Source organism: Eptesicus fuscus, chromosome 14, assembly GCF_027574615.1.
Source record: "Eptesicus fuscus isolate TK198812 chromosome 14, DD_ASM_mEF_20220401, whole genome shotgun sequence".
NCBI classification, from domain to species: domain Eukaryota; kingdom Metazoa; phylum Chordata; class Mammalia; order Chiroptera; family Vespertilionidae; genus Eptesicus; species Eptesicus fuscus.
The window spans coordinates 81,249,004-81,262,373 of record NC_072486.1 but is presented as its reverse complement, the minus strand read 5'-3'; the positions used below and the strand labels follow the sequence as shown (position 1 = coordinate 81,262,373).

The window sequence follows — 13,370 nt, the reverse complement described above, 5'->3', positions numbered from 1 at the left end:
CAGGAGCCACGGGACCAGAGACGGCTCGGCTGGGCCCTGGACGTCGGGGCCCACGGCTGAAGCACGTCGGGGGGGAGGGGGGTCCCCAACTCCCGTGGGAAGGCCCCGCCCGCACTGAGGAAGCTCTGTGCACCATTCCCTCTCCTGTAGTGACAAGATACCCAGACACGTCCTCAGGCTAATCCGGGAAACTGGCTCGGGTGCCCGTGAACTTGGCGTGACAGCCTAGAGGTCACATGCCCGAAAACACCACGGAGTTCTGTGCTAACGTCAGCAGGAGGGACCGGGCTGCTGGTGATTAATTCAGATACGCAGAACCCTCCAACAGTGGGAGTTTGTTTTAGGCGGAAAAGTACATTTAAGAGGAAGAAGAAAATAAATGCACAGGAGAATATTCTCAGGTGAATTCGAAGAACGTTCTAGAGGGCAGCTAACACTCCTCCCATCGCTCGCCCCTGCAACCCCTAGTGAGGCAGCCGCTCAGGACGGCCTCGTGGTCCTACAGACCCTTTGCCACTGGAGACTGCAGGACGGCGCTCCACAGCTCCCAGCTGGAAAGGCGCCCTCGCACAATTTCGCAGAAAGGCCTGACTAGCCCGGCCTTGCCCTGCGCCCCGGCTCACCAGGAGAGGCGATTGCTGTGCCGACCTCAATCTACCCATTTGCTGTCAGGGTTTGAACCACTTCACCTGAGCCGGGAGCCCGCGGGAAACCGGTCGCCGGAGGGCAGGCCCGCACCTGCTCGGGGCCGTGTCCTCGATCCACAGAGAATGTGGCGGTGGGTCAGGCAAGGGGAGCAGCGCTTACGGTTTTCAGCCCTTCGGGTTCCGGAGTCTCTGAAGCACCGTTTTTTGCGCGTCTGCCCAGCGGGCCCAGGCCCGTGCGGTCTGTCCCCGCTGCGGCCCGGAGCCGCGTGGGCAATGGGGGCTTTGAGCCGCTCCTCGGTATTTCCCCATAAACACGTGGATGCGCCCAGGCCTTAAAATCACCTCAAGGCCCAGCCTGCTCCAAAGGGAAGACTTTTTATGTGAATTATGTCACAAATGGTCGGAGTCCCCGCTGGGCAGACGATGAAGCGGCAGGAGGTGGGGGAGCCGAGGGGACGGACGCGCGCTCACTCCGCTCGTCAGGCCACGGCCCGGGGGACGCCGATGTTCACGTGGAGGTTTGTGGCGCGTGGATCAGCGAGCACTGCGCCCGCTCCATCAGAACACAGAGTCCACCCGGGTGAGGTCAAGGGGAAAAGGCACAGCAGCCCCAAACAGGCGCTGAGAGTCTCCGGCTGAAATGGAGCCGCGGCCATGAACGATGAACGCCAGCGCTGGGCCCTGGCTGGGCCGCTCGGCGAGCCGGCGGGGCGGGGCCTGTGCTTCTCCTGCCCACTCACTGCCCTGCCCTCCTGGGGCACCAGCCAGCACCGACCAAGGCTCCCCTACCTCAGCGGCGGCACAGACACCCATCAACCTAGAACTCAAACAGAAGCCATTCTACAGGCGGCCGGAGGGAACCCCATTCAGCGCAGCGGAGCCCGACTCCGCGCCCAGGCTCTGCTCAGCGGCCCTCGGAGAAGCCGGGAGAGGAGCGAGGCCTTGCCGCCCCGTCTGCGGCTCTGTCCTTGGGGAGCACACGAGGTCGTGCACACATGCGGGGGAGGAAACCACGTGGAAAGCAGGCGAGGAGAGCGAGCGCCTGACCTCCGGGGCGAGCGAGGGGGCTTTAAGAAGCGAAGGAAAGGCCAGGGAAATGGATTCGGAGAGGCGAGGGGCATCGGGCAGCCCTGCCAGGCTCCGGGGAAGGCCCCAGGATGCTCTTCCGGAGCGGCCAGAGTGGGCGACAGGGAGGGACGTCACAAAGGCAAGCAAGACACGCTGAGTGGGACGCACCCCGGGGAGTGAGGCAGACAGCAGGCATGCTCCCCCAGGCCCCGCACCCGTGGGCACCGCTAACACGTCTGACAAAGGACAGAAGTCTGGCGGCTCCAGTCTCTCCCGGTTCTGGGCCTGTCGGCATCTAACACCCTGGCGTGCCTTTAACAACCAGCACAGAGCGCATCGCCGTGACGAGCCGCCTCTGAGGCAGTCACAGGTGAAGGCTCCAGTGACAAGCGCAGCCTGTGAGAAGGTAATTTCTAAATCCATTCGTCCCCATCTGCTCCGAAACTGCCGCCAATCTGATCACAAACCTTGAATGCAAATATACAGTCCTTATTAGGTGATAAAATAATATAAAATAAAAGAAATATTGGGTGAATATTTTATAGAATTGTAAACATTGAGTAATTTTTTCAAGGAAGATTAAAGACAAAAACACAACTGATGAAACAGAAAGACAGCGTTTAAGAGAAAGTATGCAAACTTTCTATGTTCCTAGATGTGGTCAAGCTTTCAAAATCATGACCATATGGGGGAGAACTGAATGATCACAGTAAGTGCTGGTGGCAGGAACCGCACCCGCCTTACTCACTTTTGTATCTTCAGCACTTTGCACAGCTTGTCCCATGGCAAGTACTGAAAGAAAGCCTCTTAATTCTAATAGGAAGAGCAAGGAGCCTCTTTTCCACGAGGGGATAAGCTAATAAAATAATTTGGAAGTTTATACATAAGAAGAGATGAACAAAAGTGGCCAAGATAGTCTTTAAAATATTCTAACCCTCACGAGGGGGGTGTATACAAGAAGCTGCTAATGCTATAGTTTGGCCCTAGACTTTTTACTGCTGTAAGAATCAGTAGGTCTACAAGCCAGTGAACAGCCTTAAATCACAATGGTTTCCATAGGAACAGAACAGTTAATATAATATATATCCTATCTAATAAATGAGTAATATGCAAATTGACCATCATTCCAACACACAAGATGGCTGCCCCCATGTGTACACAAGATGCCCAGCAGGGAAGGGCAGTTGGGAGGGACCAGGCCTTCAAGGGAGGGCAGTTGGGGGCGATCAAGCCTGAAGGGGAGGGCAGTTAAGGGTGACCAGGCCGGCAGAGGAGGGAAGTTGGGGGCAACCGGGCGTGCAGGGAAGGGCAGTTGGGGGGGACCAGGCCTGCAGGAGAGGGCAGTTAGGGGCAATCAGGCTGGCAGGGGAGCAGTTAGGCATCAATCAGGCTAGGGGTGATCAGGCTGGCAGGCAGAAGTGGTTAGGGGCAATCAGGAAGGCAGGCAGGTGAGCAGTTGGGGGCCAGCAGTCCTGGATTGTGAGAAGGATCCCAGATTGGAGAGGGTGCAGGCTGGGCTGAGGGACAACCCTCTTTTACCCCCCCCCCCCGTGCACGAATTTTGTGCACCGGGCCTCTAGTATATATATAAAAGCCTAAGCGACTGGCTGGTAACTATGACGTGCACTGACCACCAGGGGGCAGACGCTCAATGCATGAGCTGCCAAGCAACAGCAACTTTGCAGAGTGCCCTCTCGCACTCTGGGACCCCTCAGGGGATGTCCGACTGCCAGTTTTGGCCCGATCCCCGCAGCCAGGCCAAGGGACTCCACCTGCCTGAGGGACCCTGCTCACTCTGCAGATGCCCTTCAAGCTCTGGCGCCACCCCAGGTGTGGCTGGCCAGAGAGGGACCGTGGGAGGTTGGCTCCAGGGTGTGTCAGGCCCATCTCGCCCAGTCCTGCCCCGCCGGCCACCTTCTAATTAACTTTTTTTCAATGTGCACGAATCCGTGCACCGGGCCTCTAGTATTTTATAAAAGTGTCAGACCAAACCAGTGGGGAAAGAAAGATTTATACAACCAATGGTGCTGGGAATATGGCTTAATGATAAAAACAAAACAAAACAAAACAAAACAACAACAAAACAAAACAGACAAGCAAATAAAGAACAAGTACGCATTTCTAGAAAAAAAAATCTCAAAAGAGAATTTATCCAAATGCTTAACAGTTCGTGGGATGGCAAGTGATGATTATTTCTATAAAGTGGAGATTACTTTTTAAATAAGAAGGTCATTAAGGAGAAATGGGAGGTTTCCCATGTAAGTTGGTGGGTTTATCATGTTTGTTAATGGCTCCTCTCTGTGGAAACCTAACTGTGATGATAATAAAGGAATAAGGCAGGTATGTTCCCTTACTCCTCCTCTGCAGACAGAAGAGCAGTAAGCGGCGAGGCTGGTTGAAAAAACAGCACCCCAAAATCCCTGCACAGTGGGTCCCCAAGAAAATTCTGGGGACTAGAGGTCTAGGTACAGTATCATGCAGCAGAGAAATGTGCTGAACAGGAATTCCAGCTGAGAGGCTCTGAATGAGGCAGATGATAAATGAAAACCCATTTGGGTATGTTATTTCAAAATCTAAAGAGCTTTGGAACAAGAAAGTAGGTGATCCCCAGAGGAACAGGTATCAGAGGAACATGAGGCTGGCCATCAGCAACACAGCAACACTGAGTTCCAGAAGCAATGGCGCCCTACCCCCAAATTTGAGGGACAATGGTTTTCAAACTACAGATCTTCATACTGCTAAAATTTTCAACAAATGTGAGAAAAAGGCAGTTCTTTGATATTCAAGAATTCCAAAAGTTTGCTTCCAACCATCCTTTCTTAGGAAAACACCTCGAGGATGTCCTCCGGACAGAAGCGGGGGTAACTCAGGAAGAGTTACTGGGGGTAACTGGCTCCCAGGAGGGCGTGCAGCCAGGGAAGTCCCAGGATGGCCACGGTCAGATGTGATCGCGAATGACCAGTCCAGACTAGAGCAGGGTGGTGGGGGACCCTCGGAGAGATGGATCTGGGGGAAAGGCATTGCAACCGAGCACCTGATAGAGTTTGGAAAATAAAAATGAAAGTCTGATAAAACTAAATAGTCCAAGTAAAGAATAAAGGCAGTATAAAACTCTGTGAAAAACCAAAAGCAGAACATAACAGAGACACAGTCACAGAATAGTACTCAGCTCTATCATGCAAGATAATTACTTATAATGAAGTCAATGGTGTTTATTTATTTTAATGTTTTAGAATCAGCCTACAGATAACTAATGAAGATTTAATTATGGTTACAAGACAGAATGCAAATGTCATAAATCTCAATGATATAAAAAAATAGGCAACAGAAGTTTCAGGAACAGGGAAGGGACCTATAGGAAAGGGTGGGACTATCCTACCTAATAAAATGGTAATATGTAAATTACCATCACTCCGCTACGCCCACGATTGGGCCAGAGGGAGGCGCAGGGGGCGGGACTCAGGGTGGCCGGGGTAGCCGATTGGGCCGGCAGGACGCTGAGCTTGCGTCGCCAGTGGCGGCGCGAGCTCAGTGTCTGCGCCATGGCTGTGCTGCGGAACAGAAGGGGCCTCTGGGGCAGCGAGCTCACGTCCCGCCGCAGACCATCAAAAGCGGGGGAGCTGGGTGCCTGTCTGCTCAGGCACCAGGCCTTTCAGAAGCCTCCATCGAGCCGGAGGCTTCTGAAAGGCCTGGTGCACCAGCGGACAGGCACCCAGCTCCACTGTGATCGAAAGCAAAAGCGTGTAGGGGACCCTACACGTGCATGATTCAATCATGCACTGGGCCTCTAGTATCTTATAAACTGGGAGGTGTGACTTCCTGTTTATCATAATGCAATGTGAAGGGAACTTGAGGCAATATTATCTATAATAATGAAAGCATAATATGCTAATTAGACCGGACATCATTCTGGACGTGATTCCGGACATCCTTCCGGATAAAGCCGGGGTCGGAGGGAAGCCCAGCTCCCAGGTGCCTGCCGGCGGCTGGAGCGAAGCCCGGGTCCCGAGTGCCAGAGGGAAGCTGGTGCCGGCAGCTGGGGGAAGGAAGGCCTATTCTTGTACGAATTTTGTACATTGGGCCTCTAGTTTAAGTTTATAAAGGTAACCCGCAGAGAAAATGAATGCACATTTAAGGAGAAGATAGAGGGGCGTAGAGGAAACTTCTTGTCTATCATTTAAAAATAAAATAAAGGCCTTGGCTGGGTAGCTCACTTTTGCTTAGAGCCGTGGTCGGCAAACGGCGGCTCGCGAGCCACATGCAGCTCTTTGGCCCCTTGAGTGTGGCTCTTCCACAAAATACCATGGCCTGGGCGAGTCTGTTTTGAAGAAGTGGCGTTAGAAGAAGTTTAAGTTTAAAAAATTTGGCTCCCAAAAGAAATTTCAATCATTGTATTGTTGATATTTGGCTCTGTTGACTAACGAGTTTGCCGGCCACTGGACTAGAGCATCATCCTGTTACACCAAGGTTGCGGGTTCGGTCCCCGATCAGAGCACATACAAGAATCAACCAATGAATGCATTAATAAGTGGAAAAACAAATTGATGCATTTTTTTCTCTCTCTCTAAAATCAATAAAAAGGACAATAAAAGTGAATAAATTAATTAGTAGAAAGCAGCAAAAGGAGCATAATCTCGGCGCCATGCTGTGACTCCCAGAGGACATGGTATAAAGAGTTAAGGTGGTCTCCATGCTGGGGTTGGGATGCTGACAGGCGGAAGGAAGGGACGGTTGTTTGCCTGTTTGAAGCATTAATATGCATTACTTTAGTAAAAAGGAAATATAACGCTAAACATAAATGAAAATTAACAAAAAAAGGAAATGTGTGGAGTTCTGGGGAAACATTTTGGTGACTCCAGGGAAGGCACAGGGGACTCGGGGACAGATGTCTGCTCTCTGGGCATACAGCACTGCGGGAGCTCCAGCCAACAGGACCTGGGGTGGCAGGGGCGCACAGGACCTGGGGTGACAGGGGCGCACAGGACCTGGGGTGACAGGGGCGCACAGGACCTGGGGTGACAGGGGCGCACAGGACCTGGGGTGACAGGGGCGCACAGGACCTGGAGTGACAGGGGAACAGGACCTGGGGTGACAGGGGCGCACAGGACCTGGGGTGACAGGGGTGCACAGGACTGGGGTGACAGGGGCACAGGACCTGGAGTGACAGGGGTGCAGGACCTGGGGTGACAGGTGCACAGGACTGGGGTGACAGGGGCACAGGACCTGGGGTGACAGGGGCGCACAGGATCAGGGTGACTGGGGTGCAGGACCTGGGTGACAGGCCTCTCCACCTGTGGCCCCAGCGCCACTGTTAGGGCCGCTGCCCATGCGCTGTCCTGGCTTCTGGGCTGCGATGAGCAGTGGAGAAGCCAGGACAAGCCTGACGCGGTGGCGCACACAGTGTTTCCAGCGGGTTGATATTTTTTTAATGTTGTTTATTTCTTTGTTGCCGTCTGCCCTGCCTAGGTCTTCGAGGACACTGGTTAGGTCTCCTTCGTATTTATACCTCTGCACAAAGTACGCATCTGGTTTTTAGCTTTTCTACCGTAGTGCTGAAGGAAACCAGAATAGGTCTCCCCCAAATAGGCTTTGGACTTGACGGTTATTCTGAGCTGAAGGCCATGAAAGCAGCCCACCCCTTTCTGTCAGAGGCAGGGGAGGACGTCTCCTTTTCCTGGGACAGAGCTGAGCTCAGAGACAAGCCCCAGGAGCCCACACATGAGCCCCGGGAACCGCAGAGGAGCCCCGGGAACCGCAGAGGAGCCCCGGGAACTGTAGATAAGACCCAGGAACCACAGACGAGCCCTGGGAACCGTAGATAAGACCCGGGAACCGTAGATAAGACCCGGGAACCGCAGAGGAGCCCCGGGAACCACAAAGGAGCCCCGGGAACCACAGATAAGACCCGGGAACCGCAGAGGAGACCCGGGAACCGTAGATAAGACCCGGGAACTACAGACGAGCCCCGGGAACCACAGATAAGACCCGGGAACCGTAGAGGAGCCCTGGGAACCACAGAGGAGCCCTGGGAACCACAGAGGAGCCCCGGGAACCACAGATAAGACCCGGGAACCGCAGATAAGACCCGGGAACCGTAGATAAGACCCGGGAACCGCAGAGGAGCCCTGGGAACCGCAGAGGAGCCCCGGGAACCACAGAGGAGCCCCGGGAACCACAGATAAGACCCGGGAACCGTAGATAAGACCCGGGAACCACAGAGGAGCCCCGGGAACCACAGATAAGACCCGGGAACCGTAGATAAGACCCGGGAACCGTAGATAAGACCCGGGAACTACAGAGGAGCCCCGGGAACCATAGATAAGACCCGGGAACCACAGAGGAGCCCCGGGAACCATAGATAAGACCCGGGAACCACAGAGGAGCCCCGGGAACCGCAGACGAGCCTCGGGAACGGCAGATAAGACCCGGGAACCGCAGATAAGACCTGGGAACCACAGAGGAGCCCCGGGAACCACAGAGGAGCCCCGGGAACCATAGATGAGACCCGGGAACTGCAGATAAGACCCGGGAACCGTAGATAAGACCCGGGAACCGCAGAGGAGCCCCGGGAACCACAGATAAGACCCGGGAACCGCAGATAAGACCCGGGAACCGCAGATAAGACCCGGGAACCGCAGATGAGACCCGGGAACCATAGATGAGACCCGGGAACTGCAGATAAGACCCGGGAACCACAGAGGAGCCCCGGGAACCATAGATGAGACCCGGGAACTGCAGATAAGACCCGGGAACCGTAGATAAGACCCGGGAACCGCAGATAAGACCCGGGAACCGCAGAGGAGCCCCGGGAACCGCAGATAAGACCCGGGAACCGCAGATTAGACCCGGGAACCGCAGAGGAGCCCCGGGAACCGCAGATAAGACCCGGAAACTGCAGACGACCCTTCCTCAGAGCTCCCTCTGCGAGTGGCCCTCCCACAGTCTGCTCCTTGGAGACCGAAGCTGCTTCCTTCTGCCTGCCAATGCTCCACAAATTACCTGTCCTGCTGCAGATGCTTTACTTTTCATGGAGATTTTTTGTCACGTGGCGTGGGCTGCATGTGTTAATAAACCACCTATTTTTGTCTTGTTAGCGCCCAGCTGAGAGCCTGGGGTGGGTGCAGGCCGAGTTCTGCGTCCCCTCCGGCACCCATATCTGAGGTGAGAGGTGGAGGGCAGCGGAAGCTCACTCTCTGAGAATCCCCTCGACACAAGGTCTGCTGACGACCACAGTGAGTGACTTTGCTCCCTGCACAGAGTTTTGCTGAGCCCATGCTCTGCCCGGTCCTGTTGGGGCTGCAGTCACAGCAAGGGCCCTGCCTCCAGCCTCTCCCTGCAGGGGGGCAGGGGGCGGGTGGCAGGACACTGTAATGGAGTGTGCAGACACTTTGCCCAGAAAACTATGGCAGGGAGTGGGCTGGGCTTCGGCTCCCCCTGTGGTCCTGTGGGCGAAGCTTTTCAGGCAGCGGGAGCCCTGGGCAAAGTCCCTACAGAAGGGCCAACCCCGCCTAGTCATTGCAGGGGCGGTGGACAGGCCTGGGAGCCACAGCAGGCGGCCGGGCCTGAGGCCGCGGTGGCAAGTCTGGCCTTTACCCTGAGGGACAGGGAAACCCCAGCGGGGCTCTAGCAGAGGGAACGTGTGATCTGAGCCACTTTAGAGGTGATTCTGGGGTGTTCTGTTGGGGATGCCACGTAGAGGTGGTTAGGAAGGTGATCCTAAACCCGTAGGAGGCAAATGGGGTCCCCGGGTGCTCCTCCAGTGCTGGGCGTGGCTCTGCGTGACATGGCGTGGGCCTGGTGTCTGGCGGGGCAGACATTCCCCAGAGCTCACAGCGGAGGGCCCTGTTGAACCCGTAACCCAGCAAACTTCCCCTCACACTTCTGTGTCCCACAGTCCCCGCACATCCAGCTTCGCCAACGCCCTGCGGCCTGGCTCTAACACCCCACTGCTTCCCTTGGGAACCGCATGCTCATTGCTCTGCCCGAGAATCACAGTCTGACCAGCTGGAGGGGCCAAGGTGGTGGTGGGGGGAGAGTAAGAACCAGAAGTTCTGAGGACGAGGCCTGGCTGAGTCCCTGAGGGGAGGGGCGCCAGCGACAGGTGGGATGTACAGCCCGGAGATGGGCAGAGCCCCGAGCCAGCCCTGTGCTGAGCGCATTCCCTCATTCCGTTGCCACAGCCACCCTAGAGAGTGACACGCTCTTACTAACTTCACCTCATTGTAGGGGAAGAAACTGAGGCGGGACCGAGGCCAGACCAGGATGAGAACCCGGCAGTGTCCCTGTCAACCAGTGGTCCTCGACCTGGGGGCACCGGGCAGGGACCGGAGACACCTGTGATTGTCACCCTGAGGGAGGCGCTTAGACCCGCAAGCAGAGGCCAGGATGGCAGACCACGACAGCGCCCAGGGCGTCCCCACAGCTGAGGCTCCGGCCCCTCCTCCCCCGCCCCCCCTCCGGCTTCCTCCCGGCCCCTCCCACCTGCAACTGCTCAGGCAGTCCCCAGTCTATCCTCAGTCTCATGGTTGGCCGATAATAACTGCTCAGGAAACAGACTGCCAGGTGGCGCACTACTTCGGATCTGTGTGTGCTCACCTGGGGACAGTGCTGAGGGGGTGTGACAGAGAAGGGTACGGCAGGGTGGCCGCTGCGTACGGCAGCCCTGTACTGCCGAGAAAGGGCATTGCCAATAGCTCAGGAAGTGAGAGCAAGCGGGGCCCTGAAGGCGGCCCCAAAGCGCGGCTCGGACGGAGCTAACGCTCACCGTCCTTGGAGCTGACCACACCTGTGGCAGCGGCACCCAAACGGACTGCGTGAGGTTTTCAATGAACTGCAGCAGACGGCTCACATGTTCCGGGGGCGCTGCTTGTTAATTCAGTGAGTTCCCAACCAGTGACCAGTGCACACACAGGGCCCACTCCCCGGGGAGGGGCTGCAAGAGTCAGGCCTGGGCACCGGTGGCGAGAGGGGGTGACGAGAGTGGGGGCATCAGTCCCGGGCGGAACCCACGCAGGGAGCCCTTCGCCTGAGGCCGTTACCACACTTCCCATTCTCTAAAGGAGGAAGGATTGGACTCCCCCACCCCGTCCATGGAGTCCTACAGAGACCTCCTCGGCGGACGTGGGACGTGGGCAGAGGGTCTGACCGTGGGCGTCACCGCCAGAGACGCTGCCCCTCACAGACCAGGAACCACCGGCTCAGCCCTCTGCCCTGAGCCGGCCGCCGAGGAGCCAGAGTGGCTGGCCTGGCTCCGGCCCTGCCAGGAGCTGCCCCCAACGTGGGGACTCCGCAGGGGCAGAGCTCGGTGACATCTGGGCTGGCATTTGCCGAGTCGGAGGAGGACTCGCTCTTGGCTTCCCGGGGCCATTCATAGACTTGCAGGGCTCCCTGCGTGAGGGACCTGGTGCCGCCCGAACGCCCGCCCTTCCCCCAGTCCCCACCCATATTCTCAGTGGAGTTTAATGACACGTAAGGGGGCTCCGGAAGTTTCCACGCCTCCAGGCTCCTTGAACTTTGGGACACAATGAAACTGATATTCAGGCCACTTCGCTTTGATAGATGCTACTCAGTTGCTATCCACCTGCGCTAGATGTTAATAATAACAGGATCGTCTGTTCCCTCGCCCTCTGGGGGAGTTGGCTCATGAAACAGCGGGTACAGGGCTGCTCCGGAATAACGCTCCAAAAATGGGGCGCCAAGGACAAAAAGTGCGATTCCATGGGCTGTTTTTGGAAAGATGGAGTCAGTGCGCCCCCTGCTGGACACCTGTGGTCAATCCCACAGGTACCTGGACTAGGGAGAGAGATGTGGGACTGCAGGACTGCGGTCCCTTCGCCAGGACACCCAGCTAAAACATGGAAAACAAGGTAGTTACCTTTCTCCTGGGTGTTTCCGTTAGCAGTAAAACACCCCGGGGCCTGGAGAGGCCAGGCACCCTCAACAGCCATTCACCTCGTCATTCTACTTTCTAACGTAACTGGGGGACAAACCTCATCCGCGGGTCGTCGGGCGGCGTCATCTCCAGGTCGTGGGTGGGCCCGTTCAAGCCGATGACGTGCAGGGAAATGCTGGGGTTCTCACACCCGGCCTGGAGGACGAGACGACAGGACGTGAGGCGCCACTGCGGCCTGGCCGGAGCCGAGCCTGTGTGGTCTCCGGGCACAGGCTCCGGGCCTGCAGCTCAGAGCTGAGGAGCAAAGCTTGCTGAGGGCAGGCTGCTCCTGCGTGAGCCGACACTTCTCTTGGCCGAAGCCTGCCCTCTCCTCACTGAGCCCAGCCACGCCCCCCCCTGCCCCAGCCCCAGCCCCGTCATCACCAGGTGAGCACCACTCCATGGGCTTAACCACTGGGAGTGGGAAACAAATAGACGAGGAGAAGGAGAGAGAATTCTGGAAGTGGAGATGATGGTGATGACGGCGTGGCCAGGCGGTGGGGAAAACGAAGTCCTTTGAACCTCCTCCCTCGGAACCCCACTCCCTCTGTCCTGGGACCAGTGGCACCAGCAGGAAGGGGAAGGGGACTAAGTGGTCAGCAGGACTGTGGGTGGGGCTGATGCCCTCGCTTCCTCTGCTCCCTGCAGAGGGAGAAGCTCAGGTGGAGGAGGAAATCCGCCCCAGGACAGGGCGGAGTCAGGTGGGTTGACCAGTTCATGGCTCTGATTTGGGAGAAGCACTATGGGGCAAAGAGCGGCTGAGTTCAGTAGCCAGAATACGGTGACTTTCTGTTAAAATATAAAATATCAAACCCTCAATGATCTGGGGTTTTATCAATCTGACTTCTGAGCACCTGTCCCAGAGCTCACTGTAAGGTCAAGGCCCTCACTGTAAGGCCAAGGTCCTCACTGTAAGGCCAAGGCCCTCACTGTAGGTCAAGGTCCTCACTGTAAGGCCAAGGTCCTCACTGTAAGGTCAAGGTCCTCACTGTAAGGCCAAGGTCCTCACTGTAAGGTCAAGGTCCTCACTGTAAGGTCAAGGTCCTCACTGTAAGGTCAAGGTCCTCACTGTAAGACCAAGGTCCTCACTATAAGGCCTAGGTCCTCACTGTAAGGCCAAGTTCCTCACTGTAAGGCCAAGGTCCTCACTGTAAGGCCAAGCTCCTCACTGTAAGACCAAGGTCCTCACTGTAAGGCCAAGTTCCTCACTGTAAGGTCAAGGTCCTCACTGTAAGGCCAAGGCCCTCACTGTAATACCAAGGTCCTCACTGTAAGACCAAGGCCCTCACTGTAAGACCAAGGTCCTCACTGTAAGGCCAAGTTCCTCACTGTAAGGTCAAGGTCCTCACTGTAAGGCCAAGGCCCTCACTGTAATACCAAGGTCCTCACTGTAAGGCCAAGGCCCTCACTGTAGGTCAAGGTCCTCACTGTAAGGTCAAGGTCCTCACTGTAAGGTCAAGTTCCTCACTGTAAGGTCAAGGTCCTCACTGTAAGGCCAAGGCCCTCACTGTAAGGTCAAGTTCCTCACTGTAAGGTCAAGGTCCTCACTGTAAGGTCAAGGCCCTCACTGTAATACCAAGGTCCTCACTGTAAGGCCAAGTTCCTCACTGTAGGTCAAGGTCCTCACTGTAGGTCAAGACCCTCACTGTAAGGTCAAGGTCCTCACTGTAATACTAAGGCCCTCACTGTAAGGTCAAGTTCCTCACTGTAAGGCCAAGCTCCTC

At 56.2% G+C, this 13,370-nt stretch overlaps 1 protein-coding gene across 1 annotated transcript in view; it reads right to left on the bottom strand.

Annotated features, from left to right (window-relative positions):
• The window catches only part of DPP6 (dipeptidyl peptidase like 6), a 490,977-nt gene that overhangs the window by 47,060 nt on the left and 430,547 nt on the right, over nucleotides 1–13,370 (bottom strand). Inside the window, exon 10 of the mRNA XM_054726673.1 lies at nucleotides 11,705–11,802. Within this exon, the coding sequence (XP_054582648.1) occupies nucleotides 11,705–11,802 (98 nt within the window). The remainder of the gene's footprint in view (nucleotides 1–11,704; nucleotides 11,803–13,370) is intronic.